This window comes from Oncorhynchus masou, chromosome 15 (assembly GCF_036934945.1).
Source record: "Oncorhynchus masou masou isolate Uvic2021 chromosome 15, UVic_Omas_1.1, whole genome shotgun sequence".
Lineage (NCBI taxonomy): Eukaryota > Metazoa > Chordata > Actinopteri > Salmoniformes > Salmonidae > Oncorhynchus > Oncorhynchus masou.
The window spans coordinates 39,119,925-39,146,034 of NC_088226.1; the positions used below are offsets into that span (position 1 = coordinate 39,119,925).

The window sequence follows — 26,110 nt, forward strand, 5'->3', positions numbered from 1 at the left end:
TTTAAAGGACACACACACACTTTGTGTACCTACCAAAGGGCACCCTATTCCCTATATAATGCACTACTTTTGACGAGGTCCCACCAGGGCTCTGTCAAAAGTAGTGCACTATATAAGAAATAGGGTATCTTTTGGGATGCACATACTCATTTAAGAAAAACACTTGAATGAGTAGGTCTGTCCAGACTTTTGACTGGTACTGTACATGTTTTATTATTACCTTTATTTAACTTGGCAAGTCAGTTAAGAACAGATTCATATTTTCAATGACTGCCTAGGAACAGTGGGTTAACTGCCTTGTTCAGGGGCAGAATGACAAATTTGTACCTTTGTCGGGGATTTGAACTGGCAACCTTTCGGTTACTAGTCCAACGCTCTAACCACTAGGCTACCCCGCCGCCCCACATAGTGACATACACCCCTTTCTCCCCTCCCGTTCTTCCTCACTCATCCACTTTATCTCTTCAACATGTTGCTTGACCGCTATTTAACGCAGAAAAGATCCATCCACAGATACGCAACATCTGAGTGCGTGAGGGCTTCTAGTGAATGTTAGAGTACGAGAGTCCTTCTGCGAGAATGTGGACTTAATTAGGTTAAGGGTGGTGTGTGCGCGTGTGTAAACACAGATTGAACAGAACAAAAAAAAAACAGCAGGACTTAACTCTCAGACACACAGAGAGACACACCAACTCTACCCTTCAGAGAGCACATGAACATGTGATGTATATGCCCTATTGTATTGAAAACACAGACACAAGCACATACATGCCTACATGTCCACACTCATTCTCTCAAACATAAAGACGATGTGCATCCCAAAGGGCACCCTATTCCCTATATAGTGCACTACTTTTGACAAAAACTAGTGCACTATAAAGGGAATAGGGTGCAATGTGGGACACACACACACAGACAACGTGAATCCTAAAGTATATTGTCTAATAAGAAGGCATTGGGAAATATTGCTGAAATAAATACAAATAAATTAAATGATATAAAATAGTGGGCAAAAAACTTAACTCTGTTAAATACGACAAATCAATTAATAAAATAACATATTTTTAATCCATACCCAGTCAAATCAGCAACTAAAGAAAACTTTACAGGTCCAAAAGACAGGTCCAGTTTTTCTGACCGAGAGACCGACAGACAGACAGACAGAGGTGGACGGATCTCAATTTAGACATTCGGAAATCATATCAGTATGAGAGTATAGAGGTGTGCACCATCTTGAGGATGTGTTGTGGGGGTAGATGGTGAGGGGCTCTAGGGGTAGAGGTTGTGTGGTTGTCTGGGTGGTCAGAGGGGTGAGTGGGGCAGAAGGGCCTATGTACCAGGTGGATGGGCGATAAGGGCTGTAGGGTTGTCTATCACTTCTGGTTGCAACAGTCACAGTTGATTGGCAGTGCTGCGATGATCCCATCTAGCACCTGACCTGGATTCACCCCCCCCCACCGTCCCAAAAAATCTAAAGAACTTTATTGACATCAGTTGGTTGGTGACAACAGTGCAGATGGACTGACAGGCTTCATGGCAGCAGAGACAGGAGAGGAAGCGAGACATCTCACGCCCTCCTCTTTTCTGGTTCATTTAGTCAATGAACTAAACAGACCAGACTCAGCTGCTAATACATTGGTACCTATGAAAGAGTCATCCCTTAAGCAGACCGGAACTGTGACCATTTTTATCAAAGGTAAACAGCCTGAGTGGGACATCTTCATTTATCCACCTTCTTTGATGGCAGTTTGACTGCAGCTCTGGGTTTGGAGCTGATTTGTGGTCCGACACCCTGATTTCAGAAATTGTGTGTATGGATGTGTACTATACAAGTGAGTGTGTGTACACGTCAGTAAATGTACATGTGACAGTATGTCTATGTGAGTATGTGTAACCCTGTACATCAGTGTGTGTGAGACGCAAGTCCCTGTGTGTAGGGTGGGGGTAGAGGTTAGAGGTCAGGGGTCCGGGTCAGGCTGGGTTGGGGCTCCTTCGGGGATCATCCCGTCCTGTGTGAATGGATGGTTTTGGGGTCAGTAGTTGTAGTTTGGGGGCTATAGCAGGGTATATGGTGGGGCAGTTGGAGTTGGGAGGTATCCCAACTGGTCATCCCAATTGATGTTGGGGGGCTAGAACAGGGTCTGTGGGGCAGGTGGTGCCTTGGTGGATTTATGGGCACATTTGAAATTGGTGGCAACCCGTGTGGGTTTTTTTCAGGGTAGAGTAGTTGAAAAGTGGGGGGCTATAGCAGGGAGAGAGGTGCTCCGTGTCGTATGGTCGTTTTGGGGCACAGTTGAAGTTGGGGGGCTATAGCAGGCCATCCATAAAGCTGGTGTCGAGGCGCTGGATGAGCACGCGGATGAAGGACATCTCTTTACGCGTGTTCTCAAAGATGATGCGTGGGTCGTCTGACTGGCAGCGCAGGCAGTTGGGAGCCATCACCATGGCCAGGTTGTTCACATCCATCTTAGTTATCACCACGTTGGTAGGCTGGCCAAACACCTGGAGGGTTAGAGAGACCGAGAGAAAGAGAGAGATGATGATGGGTGTGTTTGAGCAGGTGTGTGTGTGTTACCTGCAGGAAGAGGGTGTGTATGAGTGTGTGAGCATGAGTGTGTAGAGAGGATGATGTACTATATGTAATTTTAAGATATTCAAAATAGGACACTACCCCGTTAACTGCTTTTCCAAAGATATCTACAGTGCCTTTGGAAAGTATTCAGACCCCTTGACTTTTCCACATTTTGTTACAGCCTTATTCTAAAATGTATTGAATTGTTTTTTCCCCTCATCAATTTACACACCATACCCCATAATGACAAAGCAAAAATAGGTTTGTAGATTTGTCAATAAAATAAAAAATAACATTTTTATATCACATTTACACAAGTAATCAGACCCTTTACTCAGTACTTTATTGAAGCACCTTTGGCAGTGATTAAAGCATTGAGTCTTCTTGGGTATGACGCTACAAGCTTGGCACACCTGTATTTAGGGAGTTTTCCCATTGTTCACTGCAGATCCTCTCAAGCTCTGTCAGGTTGAATAGGGAGAGTCGCTAAACAGCTATTTTCAGGTCTTTCCAAAGATGTTAGTTCAGGTTCAAGTTTGGGCTCTTGCTGGGCCACTCAAGGACATTCAGAGACTTGTCCCGAAGCCACACCTGCATTGTCTTGGCTGTGTGCTTAGGGTAGTTATCCTGTTGATGGTTAACCTTCGCCCCAGTCTGAGGTCCTGAGCGCTCTGGAGCAAGTTTTCATCAAGGATCTCTCTGTACTTTGCTCCGTTCATCTTTCCCTCGATCCTGACTAGTCTCCCAGTCCCTGCCGCGTTGTAGATGCTGCCACCACCATGCTTCACCGTAGAGATGGTGCCAGGTTTCCTCCAGGCGTGACGATTGGCATTCAGGCCAAAGAGTTCAATCTTGGTTTCATCAGACCAGAGAATCTTGTTTCTCATGGTCTGAGAGTATTTGGGTGCTTTTTGGTAAACTCCAACCGGGCTGTCATGTGCCTTTTTTACTGAGGAGTGGCTTCCATCAGGCCACTACCATAAAGGCCTGATTGTAAATAATGTAAATAAGGTATTTCTGTTTTTTATTTTTTAATAAACTTGCTAAATATTCTAATAACATGTTTTAGAATAATAATCCATTTTAGAATAAGGCTGTAACGTAACAAAATGTGGAAAAAGTCAAGGGGTCTGAATACTTTCTGAAGGCACCGTGCAGCTACAGTAGGTAGCTTTCTTTTTGCAGACAATCAACAGTAGCCACTAGCCATCCTATTGCTACTATGTTCACTATTGAAGGTTTACTTTTGTAAATCACTGTCCCTAAAATAAATAAGCTCAGGGAGTGGATTGATGAGAGCTTCTTTTTACACTGGACTTTTGTATGTACAGTATAGTGTGTGTGTGTGTGTGTTACCTGTAGAAAACGTATGAGGTAGCAGAGCACCAGTTTGTTGATGTGAGGCAGCGCCATGACAACGTTGACTGCAGCCTCAGGGTCATCATAGTGAGTGATACACTCCTCATAGAACTCATGAGGAATCAACGGCTCCTCCAACTCCCTGTACCACAACTTCAACAGAGATGCTGGGGGGAGAGAGAGAGGAAGAGAGAGGGGGTAGAATTGGAAAGAGAGAGACAGGGAAATTGGAACGAGAGAGAGACTGAAAAATAAGAGTCATTTGTTCGCTCTAGCAATCTCTACAGTGTAAGTCAATTTATACAAAATTCAATGAGAGTCCAATCAAGAGGCAGAAACAGTTGACTGGTCAGACACACAAACCCCTCTCCCTGGCCAGCACACACTGACACACATTCCTCAATCACCCAGAGTACAGACCAGAACAAAAGAACCCCATTACAGTTTGTGTGTGTGTGTGTGTGTGTGTGTGTGTGTGTGTGTGTGTGTGTGTGTCCCTCGACTTCTTGGCACTGACGGAAACATGGATCACCACAGACAACACTGCTACTCCTACTGCTCTCTCTTCGTCCGCCCACGTGTTCTCGCACACCCCGAGAGCTTCTGGTCAGCGGGGTGGTGGCACCGGGATCCTCATCTCTCCCAAGTGGTCATTCTCTCTTTCTCCCCTTACCCATCTGTCTATCGCCTCCTTTGAATTCCATGCTGTCACAATTACCAGCCCTTTCAAGCTTAACATCCTTATCATTTATCGCCCTCCAGGTTCCCTCGGAGAGTTCATCAATGAGCTTGATGCCTTGATAAGCTCCTTTCCTGAGGACGGCTCACCTCTCACAGTCCTGGGCGACTTTAACCTCCCCACGTCTACCTTTGACTCATTCCTCTCTGCCTCCTTCTTTCCACTCCTCTCCTCTTTTGACCTCACCCTCTCACCTTCCCCCCTACTCACAAGGCAGGCAATACGCTCGACCTCATCTTTACTAGATGCTGTTCTTCCACTAACCTCATTGCAACTCCCCTCCAAGTCTCCGACCACTACCTTGTATCCTTTTCCCTCTCGCTTTCATCCAACACTTCCCACACTGCCCCTACTCGGATGGTATCGCGCCGTCCCAACCTTCGCTCTCTCTCCCCCGCTACTCTCTCCTCTTCCATCCTATCATCTCTTCCCTCTGCTCATACCTTCTCCAACCTATCTCCTGATTCTGCCTCCTCAACCCTCCTCTCTTCCCTTTCTGCATCCTTTGACTCTCTATGTCCCCTATCCTCCAGGCCGGCTCGGTCCTCCCCTCCCCGCTCCGTGGCTCGACGACTCACTGCGAGCTCACAGAACAGTGCTCCGGGCAGCCGAGCGGAAATGGAGGAAAACTCGCCTCCCTGCGGACCTGGCATCCTTTCACTCCCTCCTCTCTACATTTTCCTCCTCTGTCTCTGCTGCTAAAGCCACTTTCTTCCACTCTAAATTCCAAGCATCTGCCTCTAACCCTAGGAAGCTCTTTGCCACCTTCTCCTCCCTCCTGAATCCTCCTCCCCCTCCCCCCCTCCTCCCTCTCTGCAGATGACTTCGTCAACCATTTTGAAAAGAAGGTCGACGACATCCGATCCTCGTTTGCTAAGTCAAACGACACCGCTGGTTCTGCTCACACTGCCCTACCCTGTGCTCTGACCTCTTTCTCCCCTCTCTCTCCAGATGAAATCTCGCTTCTTGTGACGGCCGGCCGCCCAACAACCTGCCCGCTTGACCCTATCCCCTCCTCTCTTCTCCAGACCATTTCCGGAGACCTTCTCCCTTACCTCACCTCGCTCATCAACTCATCCCTGACCGCTGGTTACGTCCCTTCCGTCTTCAAGAGAGCGAGAGTCGCACCCCTTCTGAAAAAACCTACACTCGATCCCTCCGATGTCAACAACTACAGACCAGTATCCCTTCTTTCTTTTCTCTCCAAAACTCTTGAACGTGCCGTCCTTGGCCAGCTCTCCCGCTATCTCTCTCAGAATGACCTTCTTGATCCAAATCAGTCAGGTTTCAAGACTAGTCATTCAACTGAGACTGCTCTTCTCTGTATCACGGAGGCGCTCCGCACTGCTAAAGCTAACTCTCTCTCCTCTGCTCTCATCCTTCTAGACCTATCGGCTGCCTTCGACACTGTGAACCATCAGATCCTCCTCTCCACCCTCTCCGAGTTGGGCATCTCCGGCGCGGCCCACGCTTGGATTGCGTCCTACCTGACAGGTCGCTCCTACCAGGTGGCGTGGCGAGAATCTGTCTCCTCGCCACGCGCTCTCACCACTGGTGTCCCCCAGGGCTCTGTTCTAGGCCCTCTCCTATTCTCGCTATACACCAAGTCACTTGGCTCTGTCATAACCTCACATGGTCTCTCCTATCATTGCTATGCAGACGACACACAATTAATCTTCTCCTTTCCCCCTTCTGATGACCAGGTGGCGAATCGCATCTCTGCATGTCTGGCAGACATATCAGTGTGGATGACGGATCACCACCTCAAGCTGAACCTCGGCAAGACGGAGCTGCTCTTCCTCCCGGGGAAGGACTGCCCGTTCCATGATCTCGCCATCACGGTTGACAACTCCATTGTTTCCTCCTCCCAGAGCGCTAAGAACCTTGGCGTGATCCTGGACAACACCCTGTCGTTCTCAACTAACATCAAGGCGGTGGCCCGTTCCTGTAGGTTCATGCTCTACAACATCCGCAGAGTACGACCCTGCCTCACACAGGAAGCGGCGCAGGTCCTAATCCAGGCACTTGTCATCTCCCGTCTGGATTACTGCAACTCGCTGTTGGCTGGGCTCCCTGCCTGTGCCATCAAACCCCTACAACTCATCCAGAACGCCGCAGCCCGTCTGGTGTTCAACCTTCCCAAGTTCTCTCACGTCACCCCGCTCCTCCGCTCTCTCCACTGGCTTCCAGTTGAAGCTCGCATCCGCTACAAGACCATGCTGCTTGCCTACGGAGCTGTGAGGGGAACGGCACCGCAGTACCTCCAGGCTCTGATCAGGCCCTACACCCAAACAAGGGCACTGCGTTCATCCACCTCTGGCCTGCTCGCCTCCCTACCACTGAGGAAGTACAGTTCCCGCTCAGCCCAGTCAAAACTGTTCGCTGCTCTGGCCCCCAATGGTGGAACAAACTCCCTCACGACGCCAGGACAGCGGAGTCAATCACCACCTTCCGGAGACACCTGAAACCCCACCTCTTCAAGGAATACCTAGGATAGGATAAGTAATCCTTCTCACCCCCCCTCCCCCTTAATGATTTAGATGCACTATTGTAAAGTGGCTGTTCCACTGGATGTCAGAAGGTGAATTCACCAATTTGTAAGTCGCTCTGGATAAGAGCGTCTGCTAAATGACTTAAATGTAAATGTAAATGTGTGTGTGTGTGTGTGTGTGTGCTTGTGTGTGTGTGTGTGTGTGCTTGTGTGAGAAAGAGAGACCCAGCTAAAAAGTATAGGGAGAGACATTTTCTGGGGGAAAAACATACGACATTAGAAAGTCCATTGACACAAACAACAAGTGTGCAGATAAAATAGGCAAAAAAACACACACATTTCTTCCCACAGGGCCGTGGGGTGAGACAGGGATGCAGCTTAAGCCCCACCCTCTTCAACATATATATCAATGAATTGGCACTAGAAAAGACTGCACCACCCGGCCTCACCCTACTAGAATCTGAAGTCAAATGTCTACTGTTTGCTGATGATCTGGTGCTTCTGTCACCAACCAAGGAGGGTCTACAGCAGCACCTATATATTCTGCACAGATTCTGCTAGACCTGGGCTCTGACAATAAATCTCAGTAAGACCAAAATAATGGTGTTCCAAAAAAGGTCCAGTCACCAGGACCACACATATAAATTCCATTGAGACATCGTTGGCCTAGAGCACACAAAAAACTATACATGCCTTGGCCTAAACATCAGCGCAACAGTTAACTTCCACAAAGCTGTGAACGATCTGAGAGACAAGGCAAGAAGGGCATTCTATGCCATCAAAAGGAACATCAAATTCAACATACCAATTAGGATCTAGCTAAAAATACTTGAATCAGTTACAGAACCCATTGCCCTTTATGGTTGTGAGGTCTGGTCTGGGGTCTGCTCACCAACCAAGAATTCACAAAATGGGACAAACACCAAATTGAGACTGCATGCAGAATTCTGAAAAAAAAGATCCTCTGTGTACAACGTAGAACACCAAATAATGCATGCAGAGCAGAATTAGCCCGATACCCGCTAAAATCCAGAAAAGAGCCGTTAAATTCTACAACCACCTAAAAGGAAGCGATTCCCAAAACTTCCATAAAGCCATCGCCTACAGAGAGATGAACCTGGAGAAGAGTCCCCTAAGCAAGCTGGTCCTGGGGCTCTGTTCACAAACACAAACACACCTCACAGAGCCCCAAGACAGCAACACAATTAGACCCAACCAAATCACGAGAAAACAAAAAGATAATTACTTGACAGATGGGAAAGAATTCACAAAAAAAACTGAGCAAACTAGAATGCTATTTGGCCCTAAACAGAGAGTACACAGTGGCAGAATACCTAACCACTGTGACTGACCCAAACTTAAGGAAAGCTTTGACTATGTACAGACTCAGTGAGCATAGCTTTGCTATTGAGAAAGGCCGCCGTAGGCAGACCTGGCTCTCAGGAGAAGACAGGCTATGTGCACGCTGCCCACAAAATGAGGTGGAAACTGAGCTGCACTTTCTAACCTCCTGCCCAATGTATGACCATATTAGAGACACATATTTCCCTCAGATTACACAGATCCACAAAGAATTCAAAAACAAACCCGATTTGATAAACTGGGTGAAATACGACAGAGTGCCATCACTACAGCAAGATTTGTGACCTGTTGCCACAAGAAAAGGTCAACTAGTGAAGAACAAACATCATTGTAAATACAACCCATATTTAGGCTAATGTATTTCCCTTTTGTACTTTAACCATTTGTACATCATTACAACACTGTATATAAACATAATGACATTTGTAATGTCTTTATTCTTTTGAAACTTCTGTATGTGTAATGTTTACTGTTAATTTTAATTGTTTATTTCACTTTTGTATATTATCTACCCCACTTGCTTTGGCAATGTTAACATATGTTTCCCATGCCAATAAAGCCCCTTGAATTGAAAATGTACATTTTGTAATGTTACCCGTACAGTGTGTCATGACTGGCCAGTTCGGGTCAGGTTCTCTCACTCCCGCAGAGGCGGAGAGGGATTTATTGGGGGGTGGGGTTTATGATACCTCACACCCATTGTAAATCTTAAAGCAGCAGACGAATCCTTTGTCCTCTCAGTGTGGAGGATTGAAATGTATGGTGGGTCTATGGAGAATCTACCTCAGAACGGTAACATGTAATAAATGGACTTTGGGACAATATATTTCATCAGACAAAATGACGGTAACAACGATAGAGGGAATATGAAATAAAATGTTATTAAAAGTTAAATTATGACATTATAACATTGTAACTTTGAAGAGTTTTCATAATATGTACATTACTTTTACATACTGTGTGTTGTGTAGAAAATATCCCAATCAAAGATGTTTTAGTAAAGATGAACTGTGAATTTATTTGTCTAAACTCGATCAGAGTAAAATCCATACCTTGCCTCGTAACTAGATACCCCCCCAGAGAACTTGCTATAAAGATGGAAACGCCCCTTTGTGACCCAGGGGTATTAAACATGTGAGTTAAGAATTTACATATCAGACTAAGTTGACCCCGCACTGCAGCCGAGGTCCACGACTATTCGTGACCCCAAAACGCAACACGAGGTTGAAGAAGACAAAGGAACCTCTTAACAATCAATGCAACGGTTGAGTAGCTGTATCTGTATCTAAGAAGGTCAATTCAAGCAGGACCATCTGGTTATTGTCTTCAAGGTGTGTCTACATTCCTTTCATTCCCACGCTGGAATTATTTGCAACATTTTTAAAACATATTTTTTTAACTGAAATATCACATTTACATAAGTATTCAGACCCTTTACACAGTACTTTGTTGAATCACCTTTGCCAGCGATTACAGCCCTGAGTCTTCTTGGGTACGACGCTACAAGCTTGGCACACATGTATTTGGGGAGTTTCTCCTATTCTTCTCTGCAGGTCCTCTCAAGCTTTGTCAGGTTGGATGGGGAGCGTCGCTGAACAGTTATTTTCAGGTCTCCTCAAATATGTTTGTTCAGGTTCAAGTCTGGGCTCTGGCTGGGCCACTCACGGGCATTCAGAGACTTGTCCCGAAGCCACTCTTGCATTGTCTTGGCTGTGTGCTTAGGGTAGTTGTCCTGTTGGAAGGTGAACCTTCGCCCCAGTCTCAGGTCCTGAGTGCTCTAGAGCAGGTTTTCATCAAGGATCAATCTGTACTTTGCTCCGTTCATCTTTCCCTCAATACTGACTAGTCTACCAGTCCCTGCTGCTGAAAAACATCCCCACAGCATGATGCTGCCACCACCATGCTTCACTGTAGGGATGGTACCAGGTTTCTTCCGGACATGACGCTTGGCATTCAGGCCAAAGACTTCAATCTTGATTTCATCAAACCAGAGAATCTTGTTTCCATGGTCTGAGGCCTTTAGGTGCCTTTTGGCAAACTCCAAGCGGCTGTCATGTAGGGCTGGGCTGTATACCGTATTTTACTACGTACCAGTATTTATGCATGGACTGGTTTGGGTTTTTACTTTACCTTTTTAACGGTATGTGATACTCTGTGTGTAATGTCCATTTTTATAGTTTACTTCTACTTGAGTCATCCCTCGCCGCTCTCTCTCTCTCCATGCCGCTTTCGACACAGACCTAGTCCCATCCCCTGTCACTCAAAGAGCTCCTTTGTTGTTCCTTGACCACGAGACACTTTGGTTCAGTCTGCATGGTCAATGCAGCACATGTAACAATGTTGATGACAACAATGTTGCTTTCACTTTGATCTTAATATCAATCCACAAGCGTTCTAGAATTACAATATCAGTTTGTGTTTCTTACATCTGCAAACAGCTAGTTTGTATTTTCTTAGCAAGTTATGTTAAATCGTGTTAGCCACTAATGCTAAACGCTAGTTATCTGCCTAGTAAACTGAGCCAGGGCAAACATAGCTAGCTAATACATCCTGATACCAGTACTGGTGGAGGCTTAAATCAGCATGTTGCTTGTGTAAAAGTATCTTCACCCAAGTGTTTTGATCTGAATCGCAACATTTAGAAAAAAATAAGGCCTAGTATTTTTTCCCATATCGTGGCAGTGTGGAAAGGATCTAAAATGAGTGCAGGAAATGCAGAAATTGATGGAAATGCAGGAAGTTGAATTGAAGAGTACAAAACAATCTGAATGGAGAACAACCCATTGAAATCATTTAAAATATATGTTGCAACCCTAGGGTCATACACTACTCATAAAGCAAATGTAGAACTTCTATTAATCAAAAACATGAAATACCATCATATGTTACCATGATATGTTATTTTGGCCATATCGCCCATCCCTACAGTCATGTGCCTTTTACTGAGGAGTGGCTTCCATTTGGCCACTCTACCATAAAGGCCTGATTGGTGAAGTGCTGCAGAGATGGTTGTCCTTCTAGAAGGTTCTCCCATCTCCACAGAGGAACTCTGGAGCTCTGTCAGAGAGACCATCGGGTTAACGGTCACCTCCCTGACCAAGGTCCTTCTCACCCAAATTGCCGGATCGTCAGCTGTAGGAAGAGTCTTGGTAGTTCCAAACTTTTTCCATTTAAGAATGATGGAGGTCACTGTGCTCTTTTTGGACCTTCAATGCTGCAGACACTTTTTCGTATCCTTCCCCAGATCTGTGCTTCGACACAATCCTGTCTTGATGCTTCACGGACAATTCCATTGACCTCATGGCTTGGATCTTGCTCTGGCATGCACCGTCAACTGTGGGACCTTATATAGACAGGTGTGTGCCTTTCCAAATCATGTCCAGTCAATTGAATTTACCACAGGTGGAGTCCAATCAAGTTGTAAAAACATCTCAAGGATGATCAATGGAAACAATGCACAAGAGCTCAATTTCAAGTCTCATAGCCCGCTCCGTGGCTCGACGACTCACTGCGAGCTCACAGAACAGTGCTCCGGGCAGCCGAGCGGAAATGGAGGAAAACTCGCCTCCCTGCGGACCTGGCATCCTTTCACTCCCTCCTCTCTATATTTTCCTCCTCTGTCTCTGCTGCTAAAGCCACTTTCTTCCACTCTAAATTCCAAGCATCTGCCTCTAACCCTAGGCAGCTCTTTGCCACCTTCTCCTCCCTCCTGAATCCTCCTCCCCCTCCCCCCCCTCCTCCCTCTCTGCAGATGACTTCGTCAACCATTTTGAAAAGAAGGTCGACGACATCCGATCCTCGTTTGCTAAGTCAAACGACACCGCTGGTTCTGCTCACACTGCCCTACCCTGTGCTCTGACCTCTTTCTCCCCTCTCTCTCCAGATGAAATCTCGCTTCTTGTGACGGCCGGCCGCCCAACAACCTGCCCGCTTGACCCTATCCCCTCCTCTCTTCTCCAGACCATTTCCGGAGACCTTCTCCCTTACCTCACCTCGCTCATCAACTCATCCCTGACCGCTGGCTACGTCCCTTCCGTCTTCAAGAGAGCGAGAGTTGCACCCCTTCTGGAAAAAACCTACACTCGATCCCTCCGATGTCAACAACTACAGACCAGTATCCCTTCTTTCTTTTCTCTCCAAAACTCTTGAACGTGCCGTCCTTGGCCAGCTCTCCCACTATCTCTCTCAGAATGACCTTCTTGATCCAAATCAGTCAGGTTTCAAGACTAGTCATTCAACTGAGACTGCTCTTCTCTGTATCACGGAGGCGCTCCGCACTGCTAAAGCTAACTCTCTCTCCTCTGCTCTCATCCTTCTAGACCTATCGGCTGCCTTCGACACTGTGAACCATCAGATCCTCCTCTCCACCCTCTCCGAGTTGGGCATCTCCGGCGCGGCCCACGCTTGGTTTGCGTCCTACCTGACAGGTCGCTCCTACCAGGTGGCGTGGCGAGAATCTGTCTCCTCGCCACGCGCTCTCACCACTGGTGTCCCCCAGGGCTCTGTTCTAGGCCCTCTCCTATTCTCGCTATACACCAAGTCACTTGGCTCTGTCATAACCTCACATGGTCTCTCCTATCATTGCTATGCAGACGACACACAATTAATCTTCTCCTTTCCCCCTTCTGATGACCAGGTGGCGAATCGCATCTCTGCATGTCTGGCAGACATATCAGTGTGGATGACGGATCACCACCTCAAGCTGAACCTCGGCAAGACGGAGCTGCTCTTCCTCCCGGGGAAGGACTGCCCGTTCCATGATCTCGCCATCACGGTTGACAACTCCATTGTTTCCTCCTCCCAGAGCGCTAAGAACCTTGGCGTGATCCTGGACAACACCCTGTCGTTCTCAACTAACATCAAGGCGGTGGCCCGTTCCTGTAGGTTCATGCTCTACAACATCCGCAGAGTACGCCCCTGCCTCACACAGGAAGCGGCGCAGGTCCTAATCCAGGCACTTGTCATCTCCCGTCTGGATTACTGCAACTCGCTGTTGGCTGGGCTCCCTGCCTGTGCCATCAAACCCCTTCAACTCATCCAGAACGCCGCAGCCCGTCTGGTGTTCAACCTTCCCAAGTTCTCTCACGTCACCCCGCTCCTCCGCTCTCTCCACTGGCTTCCAGTTGAAGCTCGCATCCGCTACAAGACCATGGTGCTTGCCTACGGAGCTGTGAGGGGAACGGCACCGCAGTACCTCCAGGCTCTGATCAGGCCCTACACCCAAACAAGGGCACTGCGTTCATCCACCTCTGGCCTGCTCGCCTCCCTACCACTGAGGAAGTACAGTTCCCGCTCAGCCCAGTCAAAACTGTTCGCTGCTCTGGCCCCCCAATGGTGGAACAAACTCCCTCACGACGCCAGGACAGCGGAGTCAATCACCACCTTCCGGAGACACCTTCCTCTTCAAGGAATACCTAGGATAGGATAAGTAATCCTTCTCACCCCCCCCCCCCTCCCCCTTAATGATTTAGATGCACTATTGTAAAGTGGCTGTTCCACTGGATGTCAGAAGGTGAATTCACCAATTTGTAAGTCGCTCTGGATAAGAGCGTCTGCTAAATTACTTAAATGTAAAATGTAAATGTCATAGCAAAGGGTCTGAATACTTACAGTTTAAGCCGGAAGTTTACATACACCTTAGCCAAATACATTTAAACTCAGTTTTTCACAATTCCTGACATTTAATCCTAGTAAAAATGCCCTGTCCTAGGTCAGTTAAGATCAGATTTATTTTAAGAATGTGAAATGTCAGAATAATAGGAGAGTGATTTATTTGAGATTTTATTTCTTTCATCACATTCCCAGTGGGTCAGAAGTTTATATGCACTCCATTAGTGTTTGGTAGCATTACCTTAAATTGTTTAACTTGGGTCAAACATTTCAGAAAGCCTTCCACAAGCTTCCCACAATAAGTTGGGTGAATTTTGGCCCATTCCTCCTGACAGAGCTGGTGTAACTGAGTCAGGTTTGTAGGCCTCCTCGCTCGCACACACTTTTTCAGTTCTGCCCACACATTTTCTATAGGATTGAGGTCAGGGCTTTATGATGGCCACTCCAATACCTTGACTTTGTTGTCCTTAAGCCATTTTGCCACAACTTGGAAGTATGCTTGGGGTCATTGTCCATTTGGAAGACCCATTTGCGACCAACCTGACTGATGTCTTGAGCTTCAATATATCCACATAATTTTCCACCCTCATGTTGCCATCTATTTTGTGAAGTGCACCAGTCCCTTCTGCAGCAAAGCAGCCCCACAACATGATGCTGCCACCCCCGTGCTTCACTGTTGGGATGATGTTCTTCTGCTTGCAAGCCTCCCCCTTTTTCCTCCAAACATAACGATGGTCATTATGGTCAAACAGTTCTATTTTTGTTTCATCAGACCAGAGGACATTTCTCCAAAAAGTACGATCTTTGTCCCCATGTGCAGTTGCAAACCACATTCTGTCTTTTTTATGGCGGTTTTGGAGCAGTGGCTTCTCCCTTGCTGAGTGGTCTTTCAGGTTATGTCGATATAGGACTCGTTTTACTGTGGATATAGATACTTCTGTATCTGTTTCCTCCAGCATCTGAGACAGAACACGTCTTCGTTCTGAGCGGTATGACGGCTGCGTGGTCCCATGGTGTTTATACTTGCATACTATTGTTTGTACAGATGAACGTGGTACCTTCAGGCATTTGGAAATTGCTCCAAAGGATGAACCAGACTTGAAATAATCTGTCTGTAAACAATTGTTGGAAAAATGACTTGTGTCATGCACAAAGTAGATGTCCTAACCAACTTGCCAAAACTATACTTTGTTAACAAGAAATTTGTGAAGTGGTTGAAAAACGAGTTTTAATGACTCCAACCTAAGTGTATGTAAACCTCCGACTTCAACTGTATGTAAATAAGGTATTTCAGTATTTATTTTTCAATAAATGTGCTACAATTTCTAAAAACCTGTTTTTGCTTTGTCATTATGGGGTATTGTGTGTAGATTGATCAGGGTAAAAAAACACGATTTAATCAATTTTGCGAATAAGATTAACGTAAAAAAATGTGGAAAAAGTTAAGGGGTCTGAATACTTTCAGGACGCACTGTATAATAGAAAATCCCTTCTGAGAATCTTTTTTTAGCATGTTTTGGTGTTAAAATTAGGAGAACATTTCAAACAGAACTTATCCAGAATGTGGTTACAATGTTCTCAGAATATACAACATTCTATGTTCTAGACGCGTTTCATGGAACGTTGCAAGAACATTCATGTGTTCAGTTTTCTGAAGGTTGAGATAATATTTCGTCAACGTTACACCAAACATAACACAGGAAATGGTTTCCATGTTCGAGAAATATAAAATGCTAATGTTCCAGACACGTTTCATGGGAAAGTTGCATGAACACAACTGTGTGTCAGTTGTCAGGACGTGTCGCCTGATGGTCCCAAAGAAACCTTCTCCCCCCCAAAAAAGAGGTTTCATTACACATCGCACCATGTTACTGTTTCCAAGAACATGATTGGTCAACCACTGATCCATTCACAGTGCTTGTCTGTTGGTAAGATTTAGGGGTACTCACACACACACAGTGCTTTTAACACAGTGTTTTCAACTTACACATTTGACACAAGATTACATTGTGCATGCTCGTTTATACAGTAATTATTTTTCAACATGCCGTCATCTGGGATTTGAACTCACAAACTCTCGGTTCATAGTATTCAGATCTTACTGCTACACCACCATGTCCGTGTTAGTTATCATTTAATCTGTCTATTCTCTCATTGAGTTCGGCAATTGAAGGGCTTTCTGTATCGTTGTCTAATTTTGGTGAGGGCATGTTAACCTGTTTTAATGATGCTCCTGAATATTTTCTTGAGTGTAATTTTAACAGAGCTGAGATTTATTTCAAAGTGCATTCACCCTATTGCTTACACCAATCAAATTGTTTCTGCTCTACACAAGTGCCTAGGGAAAAGGGGTTAGGGTTTCTTCCAGACAGGACCTAACTATACTGGCCCAATAAGCACATGCCCTCAATAACCCTTATTGGGATAGTGGTTAGGGTGTAAGTCACTGATGGCTTGGGTTCAAGACCCGCTAGGAGAGGCATCCTACTTTCACATTTTCAGCAATATAGGTTAACGTCACTATTTGGAAACAGTTACAACAGACCTATCTGATCTGATTAAAATGAGTTTCTCATTGAAAGATGGGAATCGGTAGAATTCTAGATAGCTGAGCATCACGTAGAACGAACATTTTTCTGAGAAGGAACTGCATCAGCTCTCATCATTGCATTTCTATCTGTAACATTCCTAACTTCCTAAAACTTACCCCAGGTGGTGGTGTTGCTTCTGAAAGAAACATACCCAGAACATGGTTTTCAAATTCTCAGAATATCAGAAAAGTGTACATTTACAGTAGCATGCTTGTACTTTCTAACATTTGACATTTCAGCGATGATGATGCCAGTTATACCAGAACAATACACAACACAGAGCTCCATCTCCAAGTTTTAATGTGGATAAATAAACCAATTGCAACAGAATAACTTGGGACCAATGTTGGAGGGTAATATATTACTTACAGTTGTATTACTTTTATGAGTAACAGAGTAATATAACGAGTTACTGTCTTCAAATATTTTAATGATTACAGTTACTTTTTCAAGAAACCCATACATTACTTTCAGAAGTATATCTATACTGTCGTTATATTGGCCTATATTTTTAAAGCCTTGTCTCACTCTAACGGAATTCAAGCTGTAGGCTAACTCATTTCCAAAAGGGGGGTTCGGAAAGCTGAAAATCAAAGAAAGATAGCAGCTGTGTTACCACGCTTAACCTTTTCATTGTGGAAATGCTCACATTATTTTGAGTTAATCGAGGAGAAAGAGAACAGCATTTTAGTCAAATGCAAACTCTGCAAAGGCCGCATTGATCTCCTTATCCAGATGCACCATATCAAACCTGAAAAAGCGTATGGAGGTCATGGATAAAGGCACAAAGCTGGTAGCCAAAGTTCCAGAAATGCGTGAAAGAGGAACTCTATACACATTATGGTAATAAACAAAGATAGAACAAATAATTTTTTATATAACGAAATGTTCATATAAACAATCAAAATATCTGATAAATGCAATTCAAAACAGCAATAATGAGCATTAACATATAAGAATGTGAGAGTAGGGTCACTCTCCTAGTGGGCCTCTCAACCTCGGCCACCTGCACCAATGACAAACGCCCTAACCACCGCACCAATAAGGGACATCTCCAGGGCGTGTGCTTATTGGGCCAGTATAGTTAGGTCCTGTCTAGAAGGAACCCTAACCCATTTTCCCTAGGCACTTGTGTAGATCTGAAACAACTTGATAGGTATAAGCAATAAGGTGAATGCACTTCGAAGTAAATCTCAGCTCTGTTGAAATTACACTCAAGGAAACATTTTATTGATCATAGTGACCCAGGAGTAACATTAAAACAGGTTAATATGCCCCACTAACATGAGACAACTATACAGAAAGCCCTCAAATCGCTGAAAACAATCAAATCAACGATGGGCGAATAATCAGATTGACTGATACCAGACAGGGAGATTGGAGTACAGTGAACCGAGAGGTTGTGAGTTCAAATCCCAAGTGAAGACATATTGAATAATACGTACTGTATAAATGAACATACACAATATAATCAGGTGTGTCAAATGTGTAAGCTGAAAACACTGTATGCTTAAAGCACTGTGTGTGTGAGCATCCCTAACCTTGCCAACAGACAAAGAGCTATGACTGGATCAGTGGTTCACCAATCAGGGCCTTAATTGTCTGGGCAACGTTATATGTAATGCATAATTATAAAACTTTTTTTTTTTTTACACATAAACGTTCCTCTGAAACGTGTCTAGAAATGTTTTGGGGTGGGACGTTGATGGAATATTGTCCTAACCGACAGAAAACTGGACACAATGTTTTTGCAACGTTCCCACGAAACGCGTTTAGAACATTCACCTCTTATGTTCTGAGAATATGGCAACAATGTTCTGTGTATGTTTGGTGGGACACGGATGGAATATCCTCCCAACCCACAGAAAACTGGACACGTGAATGTTCATGTGACGTTCCCATGAAACGCGTCTATGACATTAACATCTGAGAACATGGTAACCACGTTCTGGGTAAGTTCTATTTGACATTAAGGGAATAGTCTCTTGGAAACACTACTGGTGCATCGTGGGAACATTCCTATGAAAATGTTAGTTAATGACCTAATGAGACTCTTAACCCTTAATCCCTGGGAATTGGCCTAAATTGAAATGTTTGCTACAGAAGAAATATGCAAAGCATATCCATGGTAGCAATTGAAAGAGGAAGAGTTTGGGGAGAAGGGGACAATTATTAGACCAAATGTGTGTATACAACAGTTCACCGGACACAAGACTGAATCCGAATATTACACTGTTGATTTTATGTTTGCCTGTACTTTTTGCCACATTTGTCGATAACGAACACTGAAAATACTCCAGATACATTCAGTAACATGATAAGTCTATTCCTGGAAAATGTGAGGAAGGTGCAACATCAGACAAAAAAAAATGACAAGGGTTTGAGTGAGACGACTAACTGGTGTCTCCAAGTGGCCACACACCTCTCCAATGGGTGCAAACATCCTAAGCAATTTCAATGCACTTTTGTGACTCAAAGAAGAGCCTTCAACTGTAAGGTAGTTTTTGGAGGTCCCCGAGCTGTGCCGTTGAGGGACTAGGGCAAGCACACTTGTCGTTGTTTCAACACAACCTTGCATCCCCGCCATCACACAATTACTGTTGTTGTTTACCCAATCCAAAAATGGCCCATTATAAATCGCAATCTGGGTCAGGTGGTCACGATTTGAAAGCTTGTTCTATTGCCAACATGCCATGTTATAAAATACAATCTTACAGCGCTAGGCTTTCACAAGGCAATTCAGAGAAACGGACCGCAATTGTGTTGAGAATAGGATTGTGTCCTTTCAGGTGCGTGTGCCGCGGCAAGTCTCCTTCACAACAAACAAACATAGGCTCATTCTGTTCAGAACAACCCAGGGTATGACACCATGGGGCTGCAGGTAACCTAGTAGTTAGAGCGTTGGGTAAGTAACTGAAAGGTTGCTCGATCGAATCCCCGAGCTGACATGGTAAAAATCTGTCGTTCTGCCCCTGAACAAGGCAGTTAACACACTGTTCCTAGGCCGTCATTGCAAATAAGAATTTGTTCTGAACTGACTTACCTGGTAAAAAATAAATAAAAAAAGTCATCTTCTAACTGTATATCAAACATAGTGATCATAAACGTTGACACGGTATATGACATGAGTTTTATGATATGTACAGTGCACTTTTGGACTTAAGTGTGCTTGTATGACATCAAAGAGATATTTATTATAATGCTCAACGTCTCGTCTTTCAAAATACATCGACGTCATCTTAATTTACAGCATTTCCCTTCAATCGGACAACAAAACATTTGCAAAAGTTGCCCAATTATAGGGAGGGATGGGAGGCAACTTCTTGTCGTGCGCGGTGCTCAAGTTTGGAATGGCTGTCAGTCAAAACCCATACAGCGCTGTGAAGAGCAGAGCCAGAGGTCTGACGTCATGTATAGCATGTTACTGTACAGCCACTATGTTCCAATTTAGGTGCTTATTAGTGCCCAAATCTGCCCATTTCAACCCGTTTACGGGTATGAGTGTAAAGGGCTACGGGAACGTTCCTTAAAGCTCTGGGAACATTTGTTTTTGGAGAGAGCAAGTTTGTGTGTGTTCTTGTGTGAGAAAGAGAGTGTGTGTGTGTGTGTGTGTGTGTGGTTCGTCCAAGTGTCTCTGTGCTGGTAATAGAGTTATGACTAATGACCTAGTAAAGCACGAACTGGCCCTCTCCAACCTACAGCCAGGACTGTTCTCTTCCTTCTAGAAGGAATCTTTTTTGAAATGACTGTAGTTTTGCAGCAGGCACATTGCTCCCAGCATGCTTTGGTGTTGGGTCTATTAATACTCAGAGAGAATTAGAGCACTGCAGAGGGCCTGGGGCTAGTGGAGGGTAGGAGGGAGGGAAGAGGGAGTGTATACAGTGGGTGGATGGATCAGGACCTAGGATGTGTGTGTGGTGTGTGTGTGTGTGTGTTACCTGGGATGTGAGGGTCCTCCAGATCCGTGGGGATCTTCCATTGGTCCACCTGCAGCTTGAGGGCGTTGACCTCATCTATGTCACCTGGAACCCTGTGAGGTCAGGGGTCAGAGACACATTAGACTCCTCCTCCTCCTCACATATAAAAATCATTCCTCACAGCATGTCCATCCTTACCAATCCCTTTATCTCTTCCATTTATCGCTCTCCCTCTGTCTGGTCTCTGATGACTACCAGGACATTCACTGACAGGCGTGTCTACTACAACTAACCCCTCTTTCCCTCCCTCGTACTAGTGACTGAGAGTTTGGTACGGACCTGAAGATGCCCTCTGTTTGGTCTCCGTTGAGCCCCAGAACCTCCTCTGAGAGGCGTGTCTGGACCCAGGGCAGCTGGCTGTCGGGGTAACGCTCCTTCTGCAGTGACATCACATCCTCCAGGGAGGAGCCAAACATGGAGGGGCTGAATATGGCGTTCCTGGCATGTTTGATCTCCTCTAGACACGGCTTCTGCAACCCCTGGATAACAACACACACACACACACACACACACACACACACACACACACACACACACACACACACACACACACACACACACACACACACACACACACACAGGAACACACGCACTTGGTTGTTAGATAAGACACAACTACTATGTGCTTCTGCAACCCACGGATTACAATACACACAGACACACATGTTTATATAACTATATCTATACGGACAGTCAAGATTGAGACCCGAGTCTCTTTTTAAAGTGAGCCCCACGAACAACACACAACATTGCGCATCTATTTAGAAAATGACAAAATACATACACCACTCCAACAAAACAAGTTGCATTGTGTCATACCGTGTGGTAGAGGGATAATCAACGAGGGGATGTGCAGTTTCATGATAACATAACACAACTCTACAGCTCTCGAGGTGTGGCTAAAGCAACACATTACATATTTAGCAACCGTGCATTTACTGAAAAATACTGGTATGACCTTCATAAATGTATCTAAATTAATTATTGAGAGACCGAAAATAAGTATATATGAGAGAGAGAGAGCGTGAGAGAGAGAGCGTGAGAGAGAGAGAGATTCCCCCAACAGTTCATTGGATTTGCGTTAGGGCAGAATCAGTCCTATTAATCGCCTGGAAAAGGCTCTGCTCTGGGGTTAATACCATTCAAACACTGGGCCTCAGGCTATGGGATATGGTCAGGGTGTATGTGTGTATGAGTCCACCAAGTGACAAACTGTCTCTATTACCACCCTGTAGAGATTCTGGCACACTCTACATGCCTCACATACACAATGCCAACCACCAGTGCCCGCTAGCACAGACTGGCATCACCACATGTGATGGGAGATGGGAGCATTACGTTACCCACCACTATCAATCCATCCCTCGCTCTCTCCTCTTTCATTCTCTGTCTATTCGTCTTCCTCCCAATCAATTCCTCTCCACTGCTCCTTTGCTCTGTTCATCCCTCTTTCCCTTGTTCTCTCTCTTCATCTGTCTCTCCCTCGCCTATCCTTTCCTTCTGTTCAGACCTCTGTTTCTGCCTCTCCAGATAGATCTTTATGTAATACATGTATCACTAGCCACTTTAACTATGCCACTTTGTTTACATACTCATCTCATATGTATATACTGTACTCGATACCATCTACTGTATCTTGCCTATGCTGCTCTGTTCCATCACTCATTCATATATCTTTATGTACATATTCTTTATCCCCTTACACTTGTGTGTATAAGACAGTAGTTTTGGAATTGTTAGTTAGATTACTTGTTGGTTATTACTGCATTGTCGGAACGAGAAGCACAAGCATTTCGCTACACTCACATTAACATCTGCTAACCATGTGTATGTGACAAATAACATTTGATTTGATTTGATTTAGAGTTGTAGACAGCAGATGAGAGACAGCCTCACTGGCCCCCTCCTGTGGCCGGAGTAGGAACAGCACCATTTAATGACAGGAAGTAGAATTATTCCTCCATGATCTCACTCCTCAGGAGGATTTGGTGTTGGAACTTATATGATCGTCTTTCAGATAGAATAGGGGATCATGTCAGCTCTATTCATTATATTTCTAGGTTCCTAATATTGCACATGAATACACCTCATGATTATATGATTCTCTTTCCATTCGGAAAAACGGAGCTAGATGCTGGCTAGTAGTCTGATTTACACACGGATAGCAGATACTCTGATTTATTTTCCTGCAACATTTGATGCAATGCTGCTGGCTCTGATACTATACACCCACGGTGAAGTCTTTGGTACACAGATAGGCAGAGAGAGGAGGAACTAGGACATAGAGTTACTAGGGGGAAAAACTAGGACAATCAAAAGGTCAGACGTCAGTAAGTCACAGAAGAGATCGTCACTGGACAACAGTAGAGAGAGGCTGTTCTATTACAAATCATTTAAATCAATGGACTTGCCTGATAATGATTGGCACTGGTCAAAACAGACAGCTAACTGGGCTAGTATCGACTAGAACCGGTTTAGTGAGACAGTCAGTCAGATAGTGTTTTATAGGTCAGGGGAAGGATAGATGAACAACGGAATGGAATGTCCCCCTGGAGGCTGTTTCCATAACACCCAGACCCCCCCCCCCCATCACTTTCCGTACGCATGCCAACACACATGCGCACATACATACTCACTCACGCATATATACCCAAGCACACACAGACACACACGCACGCAACCTGTGAAGTCATGTGATCTGGTTTAACACTCAGAAGATACATCTGCCTGAAGGGCCCCTTTAATTGGTGGACAGGTTAAGAAATCAATATGAGCGTGTGTGTGTGTGTGTGTGTGTGTGTGTGTGTGTGTGTGTGTGTAAGGAGGGGGGGTGATAAAGTGAGACTGTATGTGTTTATTTGTCTGTGTGTGTGTGTTGTCCTAGCGTTCTCAGCAGTAATTCTGCTCCAGACATTACATTAATAATAAACTACATTATGTGCACCGCTTGCTGAAACAATAACTCAATTAAGACACACACACACACACACACACACACACACACACACACACACACACACACACACACACACACACACACACACACACACACACACACAGCTATAAGGAGATGATTCAAATGAGAGGCTAATGAAATAGAAACACAGGAAGTCCTCTGTCGCACAAACGGAAACAAAACAAAGGGTCACTAACGAGGTGCGTGATACATAATGATTCTATCTGGAGTTCAGCTTATCCCCTCAAGCATCTACTTATTGATTTCCTACTTAGAAGACAGAAGCTTAAAGCAATACAAGTCAGTGGTGACATAGCACTGCATGTTTCTGTAGGGCATCGTGTCCCATATTCCCAACCCAATCCCATCCTGATATGGGATTCTTAATCAGAGGGCGGTGGGCTATGCCGTGCGAGGAGGGGTGTGTGTATAGTGTGCCTCTGTCTGTGTATGCGTGTGTGAGTGTGTGTGTGTGTGGCGTGAGGAGGGGTGTTCATTAATTGGTGTGTGGTTGCCGCGGGGATAGTTAGTAGTTAGCGCACAGACCTCGTTGCACTCGATCTCTGTGCGCTCAGCTAACTTACAACTAACTAACCCCGGACTACAGCTAAAGGCGCACCTAGATGGAGTCCCGCCAGGTACAGACACAGCAGACAGACAGACATACCGGGAGAGGAAATTAGAAAGAAGGAAATTATTCTTCTTCATGAAGGATGGTAAAGGATGGTGGGTTGTGGGTCAGGCTGTAGTGCACTCACAAACACACACACACACACACACACAGAGGTTAGTTGTTAGATCATACTGTACTGAGTTGCAATGTACGAAGAGTAGCGGAAATAGAGCACTTATACCTTCTTAGCTCCGGTCAGAGCAGCCTTCTGCAGTTTACGGTAACAGTATTTGGCATAGCCGCTTATCGCCACTCCTGGAGAAAAACACACACACACACACACACACACACACACACACACACACACACACACACACACACACACACACACACACACACACACACACACACACACACACACACACACACACACACACAGGTTAGTTGTTAGATCATACAGTAATGAGTTGAAATTAACGAAGATTAGCGGACTCAAAGCACAGGTATAGCGAGGGAACAGAGAATACACACAGACGCATGTACACTGCATGACAAAAAGTATGTGGACACCTGCTCGTCGAACATCTCATTCCAAAATCATGGGCATTAATATGGAGTTGGTCCCCCCTCTGCTGCTATACCAGCCTCCACTCTTATGGGAAGGCTTTCCTCTAGATGTTGGGACATTGCTGTGGGGACTTTCTTCCATTCAGCCACAAGAGCATTAGTGAAGTTGGGCACTGATGAGGGGGCGATTAGGCCTGGCTCGCAGTCGGCGTTCCAACAGCCCCAGACCATTATTCCTCCTCCACCAAACTTTACAGTTTGGTGGAGGAGGACTATGTATTGGCATCCGCCAAACCCAGATTCGTCCGTCGAACTTCCAGATGGTGAAGCGTGATTCATTCCACTGCTCCAGATTTCAATGGCGGCCAGCTTTACACCCCTCCAGCCGACGCTTGGCATTGTGACATGGAAACCCTATTTCATGAAGCTCCCGACAAACAGTTCTTGTGCTGACGTTGCTTTCAGAGGCAGTTTGGAACTCGGTAGTGAGTGTTGCAACGCTTAGACATTTCCACTTCACAATAACAGCACTTACAGTTGACCAGGGCAGCTTTAGCAGGGCAGAAACATGATGAACTGACTTGTCGGAAAGGTGACATCCTATGAAAGCACCACATTGAACGTCACTGAGCTCTTCAGTAAGGCCATTCTTTGTCTGGGTAGATTGCATGGCTGTGTGCTTGATTTTATACACCCGTTTGCCCACGGTCATGGCTGAAATAGCCAAATCCACTCATTTGTATATGGGTGGCACAGGGTAGTTCTGCTGCCACTCAAGTTAATTACTGGAGGGTAACAGCTCAGTGGTCTAAATCTGGAAACACACCGACCATACAGCCTGAGGCCTAACCAGCCAGCATACTGTCCTTCTGACCCTATGTGACACACACATTGACACACTGTCCTTCTGACCCTATGTGACACACACATTGACACACTGTCCTTCTGACCCTATGTGACACACACATGGACACACTGTCCATCTGACCCTATGTGACACACACATTGACACACTGTCCTTCTGACCCTATGTGACACCCACATTGACACACTGTCCTTGTGACCCTATGTGACACCCACATTGACACACTGTCCTTCGGACCCTATGTGACACCCACATTGACACACTGTCCTTGTGACCCTATGTGACACCCACATTGACACACTGTCCTTCGGACCCTATGTGACACCCACATTGACACACTGTCCTTCGGACCCTATGTGACACCCACATTGACACACTGTCCTTCTGACCCTATGTGACACCCACATT

The 26,110-nt window shown here is 45.3% G+C and overlaps 1 protein-coding gene across 1 annotated transcript in view; it reads right to left on the reverse strand.

Annotated features, from left to right (window-relative positions):
* Window positions 1-893: 893 nt before the first annotated feature.
* LOC135556850 (rho GTPase-activating protein 39-like) overlaps window positions 894-26,110 on the reverse strand; it is a gene marked incomplete at its 5' end in the record, with an annotated part of 50,396 nt that continues 25,179 nt past the window's right edge. The window contains 5 exons of the mRNA XM_064990280.1: window positions 894-2,502; window positions 3,929-4,098; window positions 20,663-20,754; window positions 20,981-21,180; window positions 24,512-24,585. Of these exons, the coding sequence (XP_064846352.1) occupies window positions 2,308-2,502; window positions 3,929-4,098; window positions 20,663-20,754; window positions 20,981-21,180; window positions 24,512-24,585 (731 nt within the window). The remainder of the gene's footprint in view (window positions 2,503-3,928; window positions 4,099-20,662; window positions 20,755-20,980; window positions 21,181-24,511; window positions 24,586-26,110) is intronic.